At 56.1% G+C, this 21632-nt stretch overlaps 2 protein-coding genes across 2 annotated transcripts in view; one reads left to right on the top strand and one right to left on the bottom strand.

Moving 5' to 3' along the window:
- Window positions 1-2909: 2909 nt before the first annotated feature.
- LHFPL7 (LHFPL tetraspan subfamily member 7) lies at window positions 2910-7249 on the bottom strand. The gene is made up of 3 exons (XM_020283053.2): window positions 6863-7249; window positions 5351-5489; window positions 2910-3445 (listed from the first exon to the last, which is right to left on the bottom strand). The coding sequence occupies exons 1-3, from the start codon at window positions 7061-7063 to the stop codon at window positions 3183-3185; spliced, it is 603 nt and encodes a 200-aa protein (XP_020138642.2). The 5' UTR covers window positions 7064-7249; the 3' UTR covers window positions 2910-3182.
- A 9195-nt stretch (window positions 7250-16444) lies between these two features.
- Window positions 16445-21632, top strand: part of KIAA1671 (KIAA1671 ortholog) — a 186192-nt gene continuing 181004 nt past the window's right edge. The window contains exon 1 of the mRNA XM_075996649.1: window positions 16445-16490. The gene's annotated coding sequence lies outside the window, so the exon portion shown is untranslated. The remainder of the gene's footprint in view (window positions 16491-21632) is intronic.

A 21632-nucleotide genomic window follows, 5' to 3' on the forward strand; every position in this document is an offset into this window, starting at 1 on the left:
CCCTTTGGTGTTGCTGAAACAGTTCTAACAGAAAATTATGGAACTCGGGGGCCATTAGGAGGTGATTGCAAGAGAGGAAGCAGCACATCCCAGGCGCCAATGGATGGCACATAGGCTTGGGCTCCTACCCGGCAGCTCCTACTTGCTGCTCTTGGTACTGGAATCTGCCTAGGGCTCAAGGAACATTCCCTCATCAGACTGGTTTGCCTTGAAGTGCTTCTGGTGTCACTTGAAACGAACCGCTGGGTTTTGAATCCATTCGAACATCCTGTAGTGGCTTCCTGGATTTCCTATTACTTCATTCAATTATCCTATTACTTTGCACAAAAGCTCTAACATCGTTCTTATTATTCTTTCTGAAAGATAAATACCAGGTGTGTTCTCTGTGATCTATGTGTCTTTGGAATAATAGAGGCACTCCTGGGGGTTGTTTATGGATATTGTCAATGGAAAAGAACCCAAACTCTGTGAAATAGTTTTAAAGAGGTTAATTCTGAGCCAAGTGTGGGGACCATGGCCAGGAGCCACGCCTAAGAAGCCATGAGCAAGTGGACTCGCTCTGGTTGGGTTACAGTTTGGTTTTATACATTCTAGGGAGATTACATGGGATTACATGTAAAGTCATAAATCAATACATGGAAGGTGTACATTGGTTTGGCTCGAAAAGGTGGACCATCTTGAAGCGTGGTGGGAGGGGGGGTTGTTTCAGGTTATAGGTGGGTTTTAGAGATATTTTGATTTTTTAATTGGTTAAAGAAATGAAGCTTTGTCTAAAGGCTTGGAATGTTTTAGGTTAAGAGAGGTGAGTCTCCTAATCAAAGACAAGCCACTGGACTTATACTCAGACTCAAGTGATCTGTTCAGTAAATTGAGGACTTGCAAGTGTGGTTCGAACCCCACCCTCCATAGCCTTAGTCTTATTGATGAGTTATGAAGGATCTCTCCAAGAAGGAGGAATGAGAAAGCATGTCTGGCCTCTCTTCTCATGGCCGGAACTCAGTGTTAGGCTATTTCTGGGGTCCCCATCCATTCAATCAGCCAGGGGCTGCTTAAGATTTAAGATTTTATTTCAGTTCACAATATTCTTGGCTGATCATCTGAAGCCAAAAGAGTTTGATCAAGATGAGCCAGGTGGGTGGGGGCAGCGGGAGCAAATCTAGGTGTTATTTCGCATCTACCATAGAGTCTCACAGTTCTCAGTTCAAACCCAGCTCTGCCACTGATTAGCTCTGTGGCCTTGGGCAAGTGACTTTATCTCTCTGAGCCTCAATTTTCACTTCTGTGAAATGGGGATACTAAAGCCTCTCTTAAGGAGAGAGCTGCTGGCCATTGAATGTTTCTGCCTGCTTATCATCCTTTCCCCGTTCTGGTGCTAACAAGCACCTTTTCCCGGATGTAGGGAACTATATCTTCTCCACTATAGCTATGGCCTTCTAGTGGGATTGCTGACATGCCCCTCCTTGCCCAAGGGTGGGTATGTGACCCAGTGCTGGCCGATCAGATTCCTTCCCTGGGATTTATATATACCAAGAGAGGAAGGGGAAGTTCACTCTTTCCTCTGGGGCAGCCAGGCTAGGGGACGCCAGCCTGGAGCTGCCCGTGACCATGTCTCCTGCAAGAAGCGGTCAAGAATGGCTGGATCCAGGTGTTCAGATGAAGTCCTTAGACCTCCACCTCTGTCCGTCCCACCGTTCTGCTCCCGCCCATGCTGGCCCGCTGGCTTGCACAGCGCCCATGAATCAATCATTCTGACCAGGACTGATTTTCCAGAAGGGCTCATCTGTCCACCTCAAAGCCCGGAGTGGCCCGGGAATAGCCCCAAGGGAAGGCCAGGGCACTGCTTCCCAAGAAGGGCAATGGGTCAGGACAAGAGAAACCAACAGGTGGATCCCAGCATCCCTGGCAGAGAAAGCAGCACGTGCCGAGTACGGAGGTGGGGAGAGGCCTCCCGTGGGCTCGGAAGTTCACTGTGGCCGGAGGGAGTGGCACTGGGATTGGGTGGATGACAAGCCCTAAAGGCTGGAGGGAGTGGCTGGAACTGGGCTGTACAGAGCATCGTGTGCCCCAACTAACCGTGAACTTTCCAGGGAGGGAGCAAGCCTGGTGTATCTGAGCAACAGAGAGCAAGCCAGGGTGGCCGGGGCACCTTGAGCCTGGCAGAGCGGGCAAGAGCTGAGGATGAAGAGGGAATGAGGTGGAGCCTCATAGGCCAGGGAGAGGAGCTTGCATTTTACTCTGAGGGTGACAAGAAGCCATCAGGGGTAGATAAGCCGGTCCGAGTGGCAGGGTCTGAGTTCAGTTTCGACAGGCCCTGTTAGTTCTGTGTGTGGCAGATAGACGCTAGGGGGCAAGGGTGGCAGCAGGGAGCCCCGTGTGGATTGTTGCTGTAACCCAGGGGAGAGACGGTGAAGAATTAACTGAACGAGGGTTGCAATCAAGACCTAGGCTGCTGGCTCCGAAGGCTATGTGTGGGTTAGAGAAAAGCAGTCCTCCTCGGCACGTGCAGCCTTGCAGGTTCGCCGTTCAGTAAGCAGAGCATGGGCTAGATGTGAGCATCTTCCCACCCTCAGCTGCACACACCCTCAGCGGGACTGCTTGCATTTGCACGGAGGGGTGAGACAGGTCCTTCGCTCCCCCCCACCCTCCCGCACCCCAACGCTGGCACAACATCTTGTAAATAATAGGCACCACTAAATACTTGATGGGGAAATGAATGATTTTCAAATCATCCAAGAAAGGAGGAATTATAAAAGGGAAAAGAAGAAGAAGAGAATGTGCACATGCCCATTAAAAGATTTCGCATTTGAGTGACAAGCACATACCCAGAATCGCCCTGGGCACCTTTCATAAATACACGTCACTCCCACCACAGCTCTGTGAGGGGGGGACGGTATTAATAGCAGCTAACATTTATTGAGCTCCGTGTGCCAGACACGGTGCGAAGTGCTTTATTTATACAGAGAATCTCAAGTTAGTTCCCGGAACAGCCTCATGAGGTGGGCATTGTTTCAACTCCCATTTTACAGAAGGAAAAAAAAAAAACTGGGGTCTGGCGGGGTGAAGCGTCTTGCCTGAGATCTCAGCGCAAGGAAGCAGCCCAGGTGCGACCTGACACTGGGTACCTGGCGCTTTCGGACGACACTGGATTGCACTCTTTCTGCTCCTCCCAGGAGACTTTTTTTTTACTTGTGCATTTCTGGCACCAGGATGATTTTCTCAGTGTCGCTGGAGAACAGGATGGTCGCCCCCTGGACGTTGGTCACGCGGGGCCGGCTGATCACAGGCAGGAGGGCGGCCAGCACCGCGCTGAAGATGGCGGTCACGTAGCCCCAGCCCAGCCGGCACCTCCCACCGCGGTACTCGGAGGAGGCTTCACAGACGTCCCTGGCGAATGGGGAGGCCAGGCTGATTGGGAAGACCAGCAGGCCCAGGATGGTGGCAGAGGCTGGAGACGGTGGGCAGGAAAGCCAGTGTGTGGCCAGTGAAGGGGTGTTGGGTGAAGCTTCCATCCCAGACTCACTTGTCCACCCTGCTATCCACCCACCCAGCCGTCCATTCATGCATTTATTTAGTGCCTTATCCTCCTTTTATCCACCTGCTCATGCAACTACCCTTCCACCCATGTGTTCACCCACTTATCTATCCATTCAGCCATATTCTTACCTACTTATTCTTTCCATCTTCTACCCACCTATCCATTCACTCATCCATCTATCCATCTGCCTCCTTAGCCAACTGACCCCCGCCCATCCACCCACCCACTCATCCATCACCCCTCATCCTCCACCCGTCCAACCAGATTCCAATCTACCCATCTTCCCCAGCCACCCGTTCATCCATCTGCTAAAATACCTATCTGTGCATCAGTTCATCCATTCACTTACAAACCCACCTACCCATCCATGCATGCGTTCACCCATCAGAACTGTCCGAGGTGGCGTGGTGGGTGCTGATGGCACTAATGAAGTGAACCAGACACCTCCTGGCCTCCAAGGCACTCCTGGTGGTGCAGAGGAGTCACACGACTCCTAGCCTCCCTGGCTGTCTCCAGCCACACAGGGCCGCTTTCTGTTCCCCGTGCATGCCTTGCTGTCTTGTCTCCACGCCTTGGCCCCTGAACTTGCCATCACCTGAAATGCCCCTATCCCCCTTGGCCAACTTCTAGTCATCCTTCCAGACTCAGCTCAGGTGGTACCTTCTGCAGGAAGCTTGCCTTAACACCCTGCACGCACTTGGTCGGGCGCCCCCCAGAGTTTTTCCTAGCCTCCTGTGCCCATCCACGTGGTGTCAGATATCCATCGAGTTACAACTCTCTGACCTCCCCAACCCCCGCCAAGTGGACACTGTGCAAGCACGCCTAGGGCGAGGAGCGCATCTTCACCTATGGATCAGCAGATGCCTACTGGGCGCCTGTGGTGTGTGCCTAAGGATGCAGGACCTACGGAGAGGGGAGCCCCCATGGAGGCAGTGATGTCTCAGCAGAGCCCTTAATGAAGCGGGGAACTAGACATGCAAGATCTGGGGAAAGTGAATTCCAGGCAGAGGGAGCAAGCGTGGTGTATCTGAGCAACAGAGAGCAAGCCAGGGTGGCCGGGGCACCTTGAGCCTGGCAGAGCGGGCAAGAGCTGAGGATGAAGAGGGAATGAGGTGGAGCCTCATAGGCCAGGGAGAGGAGCTTGCATTTTACTCTGAGGGTGACAAGAAGCCATCAGGGGTAGATAAGCCGGCCTGAGTGGCAGGGTCTGAGTTCAGTTTCGACAGGCCCTGTTAGTTCTGTGTGTGGCAGATAGACGCTAGGGGGCAAGGGTGGCAGCAGGGAGACCCGTGTGGATTGTTGCTGTAATCCAGGGGAGAGACGGTGAAGAATTAACTGAACGAGGGTTACAATCAAGACCTAGGCTGCTGGCTCCGAAGGCTATGTGTGCGTTAGAGAAAAGCAATCCTCCTCGGCACGTGCAACCTTGCAGGTTCGCCGTTCAGTAAGCAGAGCATGGGCTAGATGTGAGCATCTTCCCACCCTCAGCTGCACACCTTTGTGCGGTGCACAACCTGCCTGCCCAACCATGCTGGCCCTGGTAAAGATGACACAAAGTGGGTGGATAAGACAGAAACCAAGTGGGACAGATTATTAGGACTGAGTTGGGTAAGGTGGCATTAAGGATGCCATCTCTCCCTGCCCCCAATTTCTGGCTTGCTAAAGGACCATGATAGTGGACAACCCTAGGGTTTATCTCTGAGATCTGACCCAAGAGGCCTGGCTCTGTTCACAGGCTCATTCATTCATTCATTCGTTCATTCGTTCATTCCATAAATCTGTCTATAGCACTTAACAATGTGCCAGTGGATTTACCTGCCGCTGCCTGCACCCCTGGCATTGGGCCTCTGCCCCTCCTTGGGCACAGCCCTTTGGGGGCCACGGCCCAGGACAGGAGGAGAATTGCATTGAGGGCCAACAGGAGCCAGCCTCCGAGAAGCATCACGGCTGAGACCTGCCGGGAAGAGGAGAGAGGAAGGGTGCTGGCTGGGACGGGGGCAGGTGGGTGCCGCCTCTGCTTATGACATGCCAGCGTCCTCACAACAGCCCCATGAGGTCTGTGCTATTATTACCTCTATTTTACATATAAACAAACAGCGGCCCATGAAATGGGAGTCATTTGCCTAAGGACACACAGCTAGCTAAATGGTAGAGCCAGAATTAAAATCCAGGTTGGCCACCATGCCATAACTTTATTAAGTCCTTGCTACACGTCAGGATCACCAAGAAGGGGACCTGGTAGGTGCTGTTACATCACCTTTGCAACGATCAGTCTTGAAGGCTGTATATTCTTCCTTAGAGATGCTGGGCTAGGATAGCTCACCCCTTCTCCTCATTGCTGCTCTTGGAAATATCCATCCTAACAGGAACTTGAACACCTTGGCTTTCATTTTTAAACCTAGTAGTGCTTAGAGGGTGGCCAGGTACGAGTGTGCAGGTTGTACACTGCCCAACTCTAGGAGATGCATTTGGCTTCATAGATTTGCATACTGATTACAGCGATTGTCCAGCAGATGGCAGTACAGTGTCCTGAAGAAGGGGGGCTGTTTCCTAATGCGTGCAGAGGTGCTATAGGGAATCACCCTTTGGAATCATCCTGGGTGTTTGCTAAAACACAGGTTGCCAGACCCCACCCCGCCCCTAGAGTCAGAGGCTCCAGGTGGAGCCCAGAAACTTGGCATTTTTGCAAAGTTCCACAGGTGTTTCTCAAGGGCTGTCAAGTTTAAGAACCTCTGTGCTTGTCTTGATTTGAAGCATATGTTTGACAGCCTTTGAAAACAGCCTTCATTAATGCAGATAAAACCAGTTTACATGTGCAAAGTTGGAAAATGACATGTTCGATTCTGTAAGTAGTGACTTTTTGAGCACCTTTCAATATTATGTATTTGTAAAAACCATTGTTTTTTAATATAAGGCTAATAAGCACTTAAAAAAAAAGAAAAGGCCACCTTTACTATTTTTCTGGTTGGTTGGGTCCTTGCTCTTTAGAAGTAGCATCAGCAGTAGATTTCAAAAGTAAGTATTAAGTGCTACACTAAAGTGTGTAAATATTTCATTTTGTGGTCATACTGAAAAATTCTTTGCATAGTTCTGAATTCTGAGATACATAGCTTATATGTATGCACACGCCTATCTTTAAGTTTCTTTGACACATTAAATAAACGAAATAACTTAACAAAAAGAACCTCTGTGCTTTGTTCAAAGGGGAGACCAGTGGTGGATTCACAGGCTCACCCAGGCAGCAAATCCCATTCAGCCGGCGTCCCTGCCCTGAAGGGCTTGGCTGTGCCCCAGAGGACCCAGTGAATCGGGGAGCCCAGGTCTCACCTTCCAGGCGGAGTCAGGAATATCCTCCAGGGACCTGAAGGTCACACAGCTCTGGTTCCAGCTGTCACCCTGAGGCCAGGAGCAGTAGGTGAGGACGCCGAAGGAGAAGGTGGGGGTCTGGAACCAGGCAGGGGAGATGAGGCTGAGGGCCGAGATGCAGGTGAGGGACAGCCCCAGAGCTGCCCACACGCTGCCCACCATTGGGACCGTCGCTGCCCTAGGGGTCAACCGGCAAGATTAGTGATGGAGTCGCCAGGACGAGGAGAGAAGCAGGGGCTGGCAGGTCCCCCTGCCCCAGCCCAGAGGCCTGGTGCTATGGCCAGACCCCACGCCATCAGCCCCCCCTTGAGCCTGGCGATGCAGTGGGGTGGCAGGGGGATAAATCCTAGAACAAACGTGCGTGTTTATAGACCTTGGGACAGACCTCCACCTTCTGCATGGCCCGTCATCATCACTGGTCCCTGCCAGCCCCTCTCACATTCCATCCATCCATCCATTGGTTCATTCATTCATTCTCTCTGCCCATCAAGACTTCACTGTCCCAAAGGGCTGCTTCTACCCAGAGGGGGTGCCTTTATTTAATTCACACCCCATGCTGTTTCTAGCAGCCACGCTGCCTGTCACCTAACGCCTCCCAGTCGGCAACACTTTTAATTATTTGATGCGTGTCCGTTTGTTTGGAGGTATTTTTGCAAAATCGGTATTGTACAATATGCATGCGGTTTTTTTTCTTTCGTGTGTGTAAATGGTATTATTTTATGTGTTGCATCCTCTTTCCTACTCTTGGCGCTCAGCATCACGTTTCCAGGATTGATGCATGTAGTCATGCATACACCTGTTCCACCTGTCGCAGTTTGGGTTCCCCAGGGGCAGATCCCAAGGGCCCCACCTCCTGACGTCATCACCATGGAGTTAGGGTGTCAACGTGTAAATTTGGGGGAGGACACAAATGTTCAGTCCTTAGCAAGAGTCTAGTGAGAATCTGTGGGCATGGTTTGATTATCCTTGTATTTATTGCTCTGTTTTTTGGTGTGATATTGGTTTTTCCAATGAAAATTTATTTTAATAAACAAGCAGGTCAATTCCAAGTCAAGTCTTAAATAATAATACAGGTGGTCGCATGACATGGCTGAGGCTGGAAGGTGTTTTGCCAATGGCCAGCCCTGTCACTGATGGCCACAAGGGCGGCCCGGAGGGGTGGGCCTACCCAAGGACACCCAGGGTCAGAAGCAGCTGACCTGCCAACTTTGCCAGCGGCACCTGCGCAGACTTGCCAGGCCTCTGGGTCACAACCTGGGGTTTCACTTTGGCAAGCCAAGCCAAGCCAGCACTGCGGCTGGGGCAGGAATTCCTGGCTGGGGGGTGACCGACCACTCTACCCCGTCTCCCAGTCGTGGGACCTGGCGCAAGCTGCCCCATTGCCCTGGGCCTCAGTTTCTCCTTCTGTACGAGGAGATTATAAATCCTTGGGGACAGAGGACAGTGTTGGGTTCAGTCACTGAGCTGGGGGTGCGGTGGACAGAGAGGCACAGAGGCCCCGGTGGTCCCTCCCCAGATGCATGAGATAAGAAAACAGGAGCACTCACCTCTCTGGAAAATGGGAGCGGGGGGGGGGGGGGGGGGAGGGGGTGTGGGAAGGGCTGTCGCAAAGGTTCCAGGGAACAAAACGCAAGTGTGCGCTGCAGGGGGAGGGGCAGAGATAAGCCTGGCAGGGAGGTCAGGGTCAAGTTGCACGTGGGCTTTCTACTCCGGGATTAGACAGTCCTCCTGGCTGCTTCCTTGAGTGAGAGAGGATGGTTTTTTTGTTGGTGTCCCCCCCAGCCCCCATCCCCTGCCCCGCTTCTATACCCAAACCAGCCTCTCCTTTGGGTTGGCAGGGTCCCCAGGGGTGTAATTCCAGCCAGGAAGCTGGGGAGAGCTGAACGCCCCAAGACCAGCGGTTGGTTCTGCCTCTCCCGGGCTGCGCCAGTGGCTCTCCAGGCGTGTCTGACCTTGAAAGGAGTTTTGTTCTCCAGAGAATGCTCAATGTCACCTGAGAAAATCACGCCGACTGTCCAGGTGCCCAGAAACCTAAATGAGGCGCTATAACCCGAAACCACATCCGGCCAGGCTCCCGATTCGCTGGAATTCACCTAAGGGAAGCGTGAACGGACTGAGTGTGTGATGTTATCATCATTCCCATTTTATAGATGGCAAAACTGAGGTTCAGGAGGCGAGCAGTGGGGCTGGGACTCAGGGAACCAGGCTCCAAATCTGGGGCCTAAGCCCAGAGTGATAGTAGGAGATCATTTAAAAGCCAAATAGCCTCCCCGCAGCTTCCCGGGGCTGCCCAGGGTTAGGGCATGGTCAGCTCTCCCGCTTGCTCTGGCCGGGGGGCGTGGATGGTTCCAGAGGGGCCATAGTCCGCCACAGGCAGACTCTTAGGAGCAGAGCGGAGATTCGGTTTGGAAGTGGCTGCTAGGGACCTGGGCCTCCATGTCCTCATCCGTAAACGGACAGGTTGATCATTTATTCATTCCACTTCGATGCGCCCAGCCCAGCGTGACCCCTTAACCTCCAGCCCGGGGAAGAGGGTGATGAGCAGAACACGGTCCCAGCCTTCAAGCAGCTTAGAGTTCTGTGGCCAAGACGGACAGACAGGATATAACAATATGTCCATCCATTCCTCCACCCAACACACGTTTATTGGCTGTCTGCTATGTTCCAGGCACTGTTCTAGGCGCTGGGGATTCGGCAGTGAGGAAAACAGACAAAGCCGCTCCCCTTTGGAACTGACGCTGCAGTGGGGGACAGAGCCAGTAAGGAAAGAAACAAGCCAGTGTGTTCGTATGCTAGATGTTAACAGCGCCCTGGAGGAAAATGAAACGTGGAGGGAAGGAGTGAGTGGCCAGGGAGTGGTCGTGGAAAGCCATAGGAAAAGGTGACCTTTGAGCAGATGTGGGGGAGGGAGCCATGTGGAGATGGGGGAGGAATATTCCAGGCAGGGGGAGGAGCAGGTGCAAAGGCCCTGGGGCGAGCATGTGCTTGGCACCACAGAGGGCTATGTGACTTGAAAGGCTGGGGACGGGGAGAATGGTGGGCCTGGCAGGCTTTGGCTTTTAACTTCTGAGTGAGGTGGGGAGTCTGCGGACAGTCTTGGGCAGGGTATGACATGACTTGTCTTATGTTTTTAGAAAAAAAAACACTCTGGGCCAGGTGGGGTGGCCCAAGCCTGTAACCCCAGCACTTCAGGAGGCCACGGTGAGAGTATTGCTTGAGGCCAGGAGTTTGAGACCGGCCTGGACAACACAGCAAGACCCCACCTCTACAGAAAAATAAAATTAATAAAAAAAAAATTAGCTGAGCATGGTGGTACGCACCTGTAGTCCCAGCTACTTGGGAGGCTGAGGCAGGAGGATCGCTTGAGCTCAGGAGTTTGAGGCTGCAGTGAGCTACGGTCCCACCACGGCACTCCAGACTGGGCCACAGAATGAGACTCTGGCTCCTGGGTGGGGAACAGGTGGAGGGGGAGGCCGGGGAGAAGTAGTCAGAAGGCGACTTGCCAGTTGCGTGCGCCACAAGGGCGGATGAAGACTAGGGCGGCCGAAGGGCGGGCAAGGGCGAGGGGGTCAGATTCTGGATCTACTTTGAAGGACAATGTTCCAGCCGACCAGACTACCTGATGGAGTGGCTTAGGGGTGGGTTCGGGAGAGAGCAAGGAGACAAACATGCCTCCGGGGCTTTGCCCTGAGCACCTGGCGTGGTGCAGCTGCCCTTACGTGAGCCGGAGCCGGGGGAGGAACAGGTTTACTGGGGGCGGGGGAGGAGTCTGAGTGGGGCGTTATGTAAGTCAAGCTGGAGTTGTGAGTTTGCACCAACCCTTCAATCTACAGATTCGTACAGGCACGGGTACAGGCACGGGAAAGCCCGGGGTGACGCCAGGAGCAGGCACAGAGGGAGGGCGCCTGGCCCAGCCTGGGGCTCCAGGGCTCATCCAGGCTGAGGTCTACGGATGGCCAAGCTGGGGCTGGGGAGGATTTCTACCTGCCCCCTTGTCTAACTCTCCCAGCTACGCCGCCAGGCAAGTCTGTTCTCTGGTTCTCTTCCAGCCTCTGCTACACATTGACTGTGTCACCTAAAAACAAATTATACGATGGCTCTGGGCCTCAGTTTCCCCATCTACAAAAGGAAGGCCATGCCCTAGACCAGCGGGACTTAACATTTCGGAGGTGACGCATACCTTTGAAACTACGGTTTAAAACTATGGCTGTTTAGCCCATGCAGACTAGAGTGCAAACGCACCCACAAACAAACACAACGTTGTATGGATTTTAGAGGCTTAAGGACCCCACATACACACACTCACCCCTTATGGCTCTTGGACAATGCTTGGGGCTACCCCAGCTTCCTCCCCTCCCCCACCCTCACCTAGGATCGATCGCTCCCGGCTCCAGACTCACAGCACTTTAGATCATGACCCTCCAGCGTGGCCACCTCTGCTCAGGTTCCAGCTCTGGCCCCAAGTTGGTGGCCTCATCAAAAAGCTTTCCTTCCCTTTTGAAGGAAGCATTCAGGTTGCAGAGCAGAGCCGGGCATGCGACATATAAGCTGGTCTGAGGGTGTGTGTGTGTGTGTGTCCTTCCCAGTTCCTTAAATCAACAGCCGCTCACTCCGGGCGGCTGGTTGGGCTTGGCACAGGGGGAAAAGCCAGCCCCAGTGGGTTGGGGTGAGGGGGTGGTATTTCCTGGGCAGGGGAAGGCCCACGTAGGGATTAACTGAGCTACTATTACACCCCAGGTGGAGCAAGCTTTGCCACTGTGTTCTCTGCCTTTCTGCCCTGGTAATTCTAGTCCAGGGAACTGACACGCATATCTATTTCTCTGTATTTCTCGAAGCTTCTCGTGCTGTGAGCCTCCCAAAGTCGGGCGCTATACCTTAAATATCTTTGTCCCCAGCATCCAGCATAAGAGGTGGCCCACAGCAGGTGCCTGTATTGTCTTTTACTGTGAGTGACGGAAGTGCAACTCAAACCGGCTCAGGCAGAAATGAGAAATGTATGGGCTCACTGATCTGAACATTCCTTGCTGTGACTTCAGGCACAGAAAGATCCAAGTAAACAAGCAATGTCTTCAGCATCTCTCTCTCTCTCTCTCTCTCCCCCCCTCCCCCCTCTGTTTTTGCTTGGTTGGCTTTATCCTCAGGCAGATCCTCTCTAACAGTGCTGGCCATTGGTGGCTTCCAGGCTGACGGTCCCCGATTCAGCAACCCCAGAGGAAAGAAAGCTCCTCTTTGCTTCTTGCAGCAAATGTTGCGATGAACTCTCACTGGACAGAGTTGGATCACGTGCCCACCCGTGGCCCAATCATGTTGCCAGGACAATGGGATGCTCTGATTGGGCTGACCTGCCTCCTGTGTCCCAGGATGGGGGCCTGAGGTTTGGGAATTGGGATAGGATAGGGATGTCATGAAGTTTGCCCCCCTGGAACTACATGGACTGCGTGTGGGAGATGGGTTGTTACCGGGAGGTAAACTGAGGCCTCGTTAGCAGAGGAGAGGGATGCCAGGCAGGTAGAACAAGAGGGGTCACCACCCCTCGTACTCAGGAAGTGCTGGCATTGTGGCCAGCACGCGCCAGTTGGTACTGTCAGAAGCAGGAGGGTCCAGCAAGATACGGGCGGAAAACCTGAGCGAAGCCGGAGACACAGGCTCAAGTCCCAGCTCTGCCACCTACATGCAGAGTGACCTTAGTGGGGGCATCTCTGCCTCTCTGGTCTGCACTTTCTCCTCCTATAAAATGAGGGCGTCTGGGAAGGTTTCCCCCCACTCATTCAATCATTCAATTTTTTTCCTTGGCTGATGTACCTCTCAGGTGTGCTGAGCCGTGTCCTTCCTGGCACTGGACATGAGCCAGCCTCCCCTACAGACGTCCTGCGGCAGTGTCTGCAGCCACGTGGCCAGCTAGGTGGGGAGCAATTGGGCCCATCTGTGACCAATCGGGGACAAGAGATGAGAGGTGTCAGCCAATGAAGTCCCTGCCCTTCATCCCTGCAATGGGCTGTTTCACGTGGCTTCTTCAGAGACCTCCTGAATGCTGGAACTCCGTGTTTTCCAGAGACACTGTGGCCAGTAAGGCATGTCTTGTATTTCTCTCCTTCCTTCCCTTTCCTTTCACCCTTGCTGGGCTGGGGTTACATCCCCAATAAAGCATTAGCACATATTGCCTTAGCCTCTGTTTTCCAGGAAACCAGGCTGAGATACTATAATAGCTGTGTGATCTCGGGCAACTTACTTAACCTCTCTGAGCTTCAGATCCTTCCTCTGCAAAAGGGAGATAATAGAGCATCTTTTATAGGTGTTGTCGTGTTTCATGAGACAGCACAGGCTAAGTACATGGCTCAATAAATGATAGCTTTCATTAGTAGCATTACTGAACCAGGCACTGGGTCAGATCGTGTGAAAACATTTCTTCAACGCTGATTGCCAGGAATATTAATTGTCAGCTGTGATTCAGGTGCCATGCTGGTCTTTGCCCTCGAGGAAAAGTGAGAGAGAAATAATCGGGCAATTACACTTCAGTGCAATGGGGGAGGGGGTGCACAAGACTCAGGTGACAGGGACTCAGTCTGGGTAGTGAGGGATTGTTTCTTGGAGGGAGACACCAAGGTCTGAGGGACGTGTAGTTGTTAACCAGACGCTGGGCAGGCAGAGAGCAAAGTCTTCCTGGCAGGGGGCATGGCATGGGCAAAGGCCTGGTGTTGAGGGAAAACATTTCAAAGAACATACTGGTTTAAATGTAAGTTAAATAAAATTTAAAAATTAGTTCCTCGGTCCCACTGACCTCATTTCCAAAGCTCAGTAGTCATGGTGGGCAACGTGGAACAGCGCAGGTACAGAACCTCTGTATCACCGCAGAGAGTTCTACTGGACAGAGCTGTCAAAGATTCTGAGAACAGGCAGCCTAATCAGGGCAGACTTCCTGGAGGAGGGGGCAGTAGACGGCAGGGAAGAGGTTCTGGGAAAGTCCCTGGGTGGCACTGCCCTCTGTCCTCAGGAAGAGAAAAGCCAGGGCTGGGAGTAGGGGTGGGAGTAGTGGCTCTGGAAACAGTGTACAACCTGACACCTCTTCAGTCAGGGAACAGCCTCTGGGTGTGCGCTGGCTGGCGCTTCTCACTGGGAGAGAGGACACAGGCACGCATGGGGGACACAGCCATGCAGGGAGGACACAGGCATGCAGGGAGAATCAGGTGAGGCCAGGCTGAGCCAGGAAGTCCCGCCCCTCCTGGGGCCAGGAGCACTCTGGGAGTTGTAGTTTGACACTTCTGGGCATCGGGATAGAAGAGCTGACACCTGGCCTGGGCTGGGCATCTCTTCGGGCAAATAGGGCAGGTGGTCAGGGCTGGGGACGTATCTGGGTTTGGGGTCCCTGTGGGGGCCGGGGAGGTGGTGGTGGCAGGAGGAGGGCTGTCTTGCCCGCTCCAGGGCTTATATTCTGGGGCAGAGGGGAGCGCCATGGTGGAAGACCCGGCTGTCTGGGGAGTGGGAAACACGGAATGTCCAGGTAAACACAACCTGCAGCCCACTTGCTCTGGATCGTGGAGATTTTCCCCAGGAGAGACAGGAAGGCCCCCTAAGGCTAGGGAGAAGTGGAGAAAGTCATTCCTACACCCAGCATACATTCATTGAGCACCTACTGTGTGCCAAGCCCTGCCCCAGGCACTGGGGGGGTCAGGAGTGAACAAGAGACCAAAGTCCCTCCTCCAGGAGTTCTAGCGAGAAGAGCAGGCAGAAGCCATGACTCGTCTTTGCTCACATAACACACGCTCGCCATGCCACAGCCCTGCTTAAAGGCGGGTTTCGAGGGATGTTAATTTTCAATCCGACCATTCCCGGTCTCCTGCCTCGCAGACTTCTCTCCGGAAGCGGAAGCCTCGTGTGGAAGCCACGGAGCCTGGCCCTGTGGAGGCCCGTGCTCAAGACATGTCCATGATCAAGGACGACGTCCTGCGACGGAGTGGCGAGGCGCAGAGGATGTGCAGGAGCCGCCCTTGCTTCTTGCACGCACACGCGCGCACGCACGCGCGCCCCTCAACAACGCGAGAGAAACTGAGGCAGGAGGGCTCCCTGCCCATCCTCCCGAAGCCGCACGGCCGGATGTTGTTCCTGTCTTCGACTTCGGCGAGGTCCAGGCCGCACGACGTTCGGTCCTCCGGGCGGTCGTTCGCTCCCCGCACGTTCCTCGGGAGCACTGCCACACGCGCAATTCCGTGTACCCGCGCCATTGCTTTTTTCAGCGTCTGTAAGCTCCGGAAGAGCCCGGACCTTGCCGGCGCCGCACGTCTCCAGCACCCAGCACACAGTAGGTGCTTAATCCACATCCATTGCATGAGATGAGTAAAGGATGACAGGACAGGCATTCTCCTCCACGGGCGACTTCCTAGGACCCCGCCCACCTGTCTGTAAGCCTCCAGACCCATCATTGCCCCACAACCCGACCCCAGCACCGCGGCAGGGGCCCCGCGCAGAGAGGCCGCGCCCCGCGAGCGGACACCCCAACTGCAGGCCCCGCGCCCCGCGAGCGGACACCCCGGCTGCAGGCCCCGCGCGCCGCGAGCGGACACCCCAGCTGCAGGCCCCGCGCGGAGACAACCCAGTTGCAGACCCCGCGCCCGGCGAGCGGACACCCCAGCTGCAGGCCCCGCGCCCCGCGAGCGGACACCCCAGCTGCAGGCCCCGCGCCCCGCGAGCGGACACCCCAGCTGCAGGCCCCGCGCCCCGCGAGCGGACACCCCAGCTGCAGGCCCCGCGCCCCGCGAGCGGACACCCCAGCTGCAGGCCCCGCGCCCCGCGAGCGGACACCCCAGCTGCAGGCCCCGCGCCCCGCGAGCGGACACCCCACCTGCAGGCCCCGAGCCCCGCGAGGGGACACCCCAGCTGTAGGCCCCGCGCCCCGCGAGCGGACACCCCAGCTGTAGGCCCCGCGCCCCGCGAGCGGACACCCCACCTGCAGGCCCCGCGCCCCGCGAGCGGACACCCCAGCTGCAGGCCCCGCGCCCCGCGAGGGGACACCCCAGCAGTAGGCCCCGAGCCCCGCGAGCGGACACCCCAGCTGCAGGCCCCGCGCCCCGCGAGCGGACACCCCGGCTGCAGGCCCCGCGAGCGGACACCCCAGCTGCAGGCCCCGCGTGCCGCGAGGGGGCGCCGGTGCCCCGCGCGGACTGGGCGGCTGGGCGCTGCGGGGAGCCGGCCCTCCCCGGCGCCTCCCCGCTTGCGGGCTGGCTTTGGGGGCTCAGACCTCTCGGGTGCCCGGGGGCCGCGGGCGGGGGCTGCAAGTGACGCGCCCAGCGGGACACAGCGGGGTCAGGGCGCGAGCGCTCCGGTGAGCAGGAGTCCCGGGCGGGCTCGCGACCTCTGACCCGCCGGACAGTCCCTGGGCCCGGGCGCCCGCCCGCGGCTTGGTCCGGACGGCCGCGCTCCACCCCGAGCCCCTCCGCGCAGGCGCCGCCGGCCGCCGTTCCCATGGCGACGGGGCGCGTCCCCGCCGCAGGCCCCGCCCCCAGCAGGCTAGGCTGCGCGGGGCCGCGGGCGGCGCGGGCAGGTGCCGCGGGCTGCGGGCAGGTGGCGGCGCGGCGCGGGCCGGCGGCGGCTCCGGGTAGGTTGCGCGGCGGCCGCGCGGTGGGGGCCGGCCGGTCGCCCCGGTCCTGACCCGCGAGGGGCCCGGGAGGCCGCGGCGGGCCGGGGCCGCCAAGTTTCCGCCCGGCCGAGGCCGGGGAGAAAAGTTGGCAAAGTTGGCCGGGAAGAGGCGGGGACCCGGTGGCTCTCCCGGGCTCCGGATCCGCGGGGAGGGAGGGCTCCGGCGTGGGGGCCGGGGGCTCTGTCCCCGCGGCCTGGGAGTGGACCCCGCGGGAGTCCGCGCACAGGGCACTCGGGGGACCCGCGCCGCGCGGCGGCGACCTGGGAGCGGACCCCAGGAGGGGTCGGGCGGCGGCGGCCTGGGATCCCGATCCCCGCCGGGAGCGGGGCGGAGGGTGACCCCGGCCGGGAGCGCGCGGACCCCTCTCCCCACGCCGCCCCGAGCCTCGGGGGAGGCTCCCAGGGGAGACCCGCTGGCCGGGAGCCGGGGAGCGCTGGAGATCGGGGCACCCAGCCTGGCGCCGCGGGCTCTGCACGTCCGAGCGGGCTGGAGGCCCCGGGGGAGCGCGGCGGGGAGCCGGGGCGGCGCGCGGGACGCGGCCGGGAGAGGGGCGCGCGGACCGCGGGGCGTGGGGAGGCGGCGCGCGCCCCGGGCCGGGGTTTTGGCCGCGGGGCTCCTCGGGGCCCGGCCTGCGCGCTCTGCGCTGGGCTTCTCGGGCGGAGGCGCCCCGATGGGATTAGGGCTCGGTCCCTGCTCGCGGCAGGCCCGCGTGGTCCCGCCCCGGTGGCGGCGGCGCCGGGCCGCGGGTGGGGCCCGCGAAGGGAAGCAGCCCACGGACCCCCACCCGAGCCTGACCTTTCCACGCCCTCCCGGCGCTCACTGGCCGGGGCGGGGACGCCGCGCCCTGGAACCCTGCTCTGGGTCCCCGGCGGGCGCGCGACCCCCGCGGGCCGCCTAGGTGGCCGGGGCTTCCTGCCCGCGCGGGCTGAACTTTCTCTAGCCGGGAGCAGCCATTACCTTTCGGAAGGGAAAGGACCGTACCTGTTGCACGAAGGAAAAGCCTTTTGTTTGTGACCTTGGGAAGAAACACTTAACCTGTCTGAGGCCGGATCTCTTCTCGGGACAAAATGGGCTCGGGGAGGGGGCGGCTCACAACCCCTCTTCTAGGGGCCTGGCAGAGTGGGTCGGTGTGATAGGTATGGAACAAGTGGGGGCTCCATAAATATTGGTGCCTCCCCCATTCTACAGCCCCCGTTTCCCATGTCCGGTCCCCTGGGCTTGCCCTGTGGCAACTGAGGGAATGCTCCAGAAACCCAACGTGCTGTCTTTTTAACTGCAGGATTAGAGCGATATTTAACTTGGCCTTTCTTCCAAATGGGTTAATTGCCCCTCTGATCCCCCCTTGCAGAGAGAGAAGCTCTGAGGTTGGGCTAATCAGTAACCAGGACGTTTGGACAAGGCTTCCCCCTCGGCCTGGCTTTCGCCCTGCTAATCCATCAAGTCTCCTGGACAAACACGCCTTCACTCCAGGCACTGGCGCCTCCTTCCTTCCCTTTGCCAGGGACTGTTCCCGAGGGAGCTGTGCAGATCCGAGCCCAGGTCTGGGCGGTTTTAGGGGGAATCCTTTGAAAAGGGTTTGCATGCCTGACAAGGGGGCAGTTACGGGAGAGAAGGGAGGCAGGGTTTCAGTGCAGCGTCTGGGACTGTCTCAGCTGGGCGCATGAGCATGTCAGTCAGCGTGCATTGAGTGCCTACTGTGTGCGGGACGCTGTAGGAATGGTGGGCCCAGGGCAGTTCAGGCCCTGTCCCCCTGGTGACATGCTGGCCATGGAGCAGTCAGCTTGCCCCTGCAGTCTAGTGTTGATTCTTGATGTTGGGGATATGCAGCCATCACCCCAGCTTCTGAGGCTGGAACCTCCCTACCCCCGCCCATGGAGGCCCTGGGGGCTGGCTTTTATTCTGGGCTGACCTGGGCAGGAAGACTGAGACCCAGCTGTCTGGCTCTGACTGTTTCCCCTCTCTCGCATGCATCACTAGAACAGGTCTTTAACCAACTCAGAAAAAGATCCCCAGAAGGACATTCTGTATGTGCATCCATTCGTTCATCCTTCATTTATTCATTTAAAAACCATTTCAAAACACTGTCAGAGATGAGGCTAGCAGCCACATCCGTAAGGGGGAGCCTTTGTGGAAACAGGCAGCTGTCTAGAAGGGGACAGCGTGGGCGGAAGCGGAGGGGACAGAGAGTTTAGCTCCCTGGACGGTGGATCGATCGGCTCGTGCAGAGGCCTGGAGGCGGCAGGGTGCGTGGAGGGTTGGCCGGGGTCTGGCCAACCAGGCTTAGTGGTCTGGACTTTATTCCAGGGCAGTGGGGCTCTGTGGACGGTTCTCTGCAGGTGACAGGTGGGGTCAGGTGTGTGTTTCTGGAGGCTTGCTCTGGCTGGTGTGGGGAGCTGCTTGTGGGGGGCATGCCCGGAGATTGGGGGCCCTTTATGAGGCTGCTGGAAACATCTCGGGGAGAGACTATTATGGACTGGACTTAGAGGCAGGGCAATGGCGTTGAAGGGTGCTGACTGACAGCTGTGATCTTGGCCAGTGATGTATGTAGAGAGCCACTCAGTGCAAAGACCCCTTCTTGAAGGGGTGACATTCTGTCTGGAGAAGGGAGCCCTCGGGGATGGTGGCCTAAATATTGCGAGTATCAATACTGAATTCAGCAAACCTGCCGAGCACCCATCATCTGCCTGTCCCAGAGATAGTCATAAAACCTGCCAGTCCTTAGGGACTTCCTGTGGGAAGGCAGAGGAGTTCCTGATCCCCATGTCCCAGGTGGAGGGCTCAGTGGCGTAGTGAGTTCTGTGCCAGCCACCAGTGGCAAAGCAGGGATTTGAACTCACTTCTCACTTGCAACTTGCAGATGTTTGAAGTCAGCGAAGTTGAGTAGTAGAGAAGAAACAGGATGGTGGGTGGAATTTGGGGTGCAGATGGGGTAAACCCAGGGAGGCTTCCTGGAGGAGGAGGCAGGGATAGAAAGGGGGGAGCCAGCCAGGGAGATGAGGGGACAGACTCTGGCCCTGTCCCTTCCTGGCTGTGGCCTTGGGCATGGTACTTGTTTTGAGACTCTACTTCCTCATCTGTAAAAAGGGCTCATGATAGGATAGTCCCCAACGTCAAAGCGTAGCAGTGAGTGGAAAGTGCCAGGTGCTTTGCTCAGCCTGGGGTGCGTGTGTGTGTGCGTGTGTGTGCGTGTGTGTGTGTGTGTGTGTTGGGGAGGGCCAACCAAAGGTGACACTTGAGCTGAGGCTTAAAGGATGAGTAGGCGGCTGGGGAGTGGTGACAGGTGGGATTCCAGGCAGAAAGATCTTGCGGGCAAAGGCATTGCTATGCCCCAAAATGCAGGGTGTGTTGAATGAATACAAGTTAGACCATCAGCAACAAAAATTCGCTTTAGGTCCCTGTTGATCCCTGAATACCCAAACCCGGCAGCTTTGGAGGGAGCATCCCCGCCCCGGAGTTCACACTCCTTCCTCTACTCACCCATCCAGATTCTAGGGGCGTGAGCCCAGACACGCTCCTTCCCTCTTGCAACCTCAGTTTCTTCCTCTGTAAAATGGGAGAACTGGGGAGAATGGTCAAGTGCACGGCACGTCACATCTGCATCAGGCTCTTTTCTTTTTCTGTTCTTCACGACAAACCCAGGCAGTGTCTGTTCTTGAGAGCCTCGATTTTGCAGTTCATAAAACTGGGGCTCCAAGAGGATATGGGATTTGTAGCCAGGTCATGCCGCTGGGAAGAGGAAGAGCTGGGATTTGAACCTAAAGCTCTCTGCCTCAAAGCCACGCCCTACCCACCTCCGTGGCCCCCAACACGAGGAGGGGTGGCCTGTCTACTCCCACTGCTTATGCTGCTGTCATTTAAATGAAAGCTCACACACTGTTTGAATCAAGGGACGAAGACATACACTTAATTTTCTTGCCCTTCAGTGTGGTGAGTATTTATTTTATTGAGCATCTAAAGTGGGCAAGGCACTAGGCTGGTGAAAAATTCAAAAGATCCCTTAAGAACCCTCTGGTCAGTCGTATGGGGTGAAGGGAAGGGGTAAGGCAAAGTGAGACAGGTATGCAAATAATCATGAACTTGACTTCTGAGAAATCATCACTGCTGCATTTGTTAATGGCTCAGGTAAGCAACCTTTGACATGTCCTGTAGCCTTGTCTCTGTTAAGAGTTTCACATGTGCTTCCAAAGCATGATCTTTGGGTGTTTATATCACTGAGTCAGAAATGATAAACACACATCAAAATGTGTTTCAGATTATGAAAATAACACATCACGCACCAAACAGTTCAAAGGTGGCAGAATGATAGTCTACGAAGTGGAAGGTGAGTCTCCTACCCCAGACTCCCAATCCTACTCTGAGACAGTTAGCAGTTTCCTTTGATCCTTCGGAAACTGTACACATGCATATGTTCTGTTTACTTCCCTCCTTCTAAGCCCCTAAGCACAACTTGCTGATTATCAAAGTTATTTTTATATCCACTTTGGAGCCAGAGGGAAGGAGTTGAAATCCTGGCTCTGCCACGTATTGGCTGTGTGACCTTGGGCAAGTAACTTAACCTCTCTGAACCCATTTACTTGTCAGCAAATGTGAATAGTAACAGAACAATAATAATTGATTCGCCCCATTCTTTTTAAAAGCAGAGAACCATTCATTCCAGTGCATGCAGGTGCTATTAGCTATCTGCTGATGGACATTGAGTTGTTTTTGGTTTGTTTTGCTGTGACACCTAGTGCCACAGTAAACACCCCTGTTTACGTGTCATTTGCATACTTATTGCAGTAGGTTGGAGGATAAATTCCAGGACATGGAACTACTGGGATAAAGGGTATTTGGAATGTCGATGTAGCCTGCACGGTTTCCTGTCCCTTTCTCACTCCCAGGGCAGCCTGCAGGAGAGAGCTCGTTTATATGTTTCAGCGAGAAGGAGCATTGGTTGGCTCTGTCTTGTGGGTGGCCGTTGGGTATGGCCTCTGGCCTGCCAGTAGGGAAGGTGATAGTTCCTGTATGAGGGCACGTGTTTTGTGGCCCTTGGGTTTCAATCCAACCTGCTGGGGACCGTGTCTTGAAAGACACTTGCCCATGGACACATGAGTCCTTCTG

This window comes from Microcebus murinus, chromosome 22, assembly GCF_040939455.1.
Source record: "Microcebus murinus isolate Inina chromosome 22, M.murinus_Inina_mat1.0, whole genome shotgun sequence".
Taxonomy (NCBI): domain Eukaryota; kingdom Metazoa; phylum Chordata; class Mammalia; order Primates; family Cheirogaleidae; genus Microcebus; species Microcebus murinus.

Coding starts and splice junctions, on each gene's coding strand:
- LHFPL7 (XM_020283053.2), bottom strand. CDS start 7,063: ATGGTGGGCAGCGTGTGGGCAGCTCTGGGGCTGTCCCTCACCTGCATC. Junction 5,490..6,862: donor TTCCTGACTCCGCCTGGAAG/GTGAGACCTGGG, acceptor TCTTCCCGGCAG/GTCTCAGCCGTGATGCTTCT. Junction 3,446..5,350: donor AGGGGTGCAGGCAGCGGCAG/GTAAATCCACTG, acceptor CACCGTCTCCAG/CCTCTGCCACCATCCTGGGC.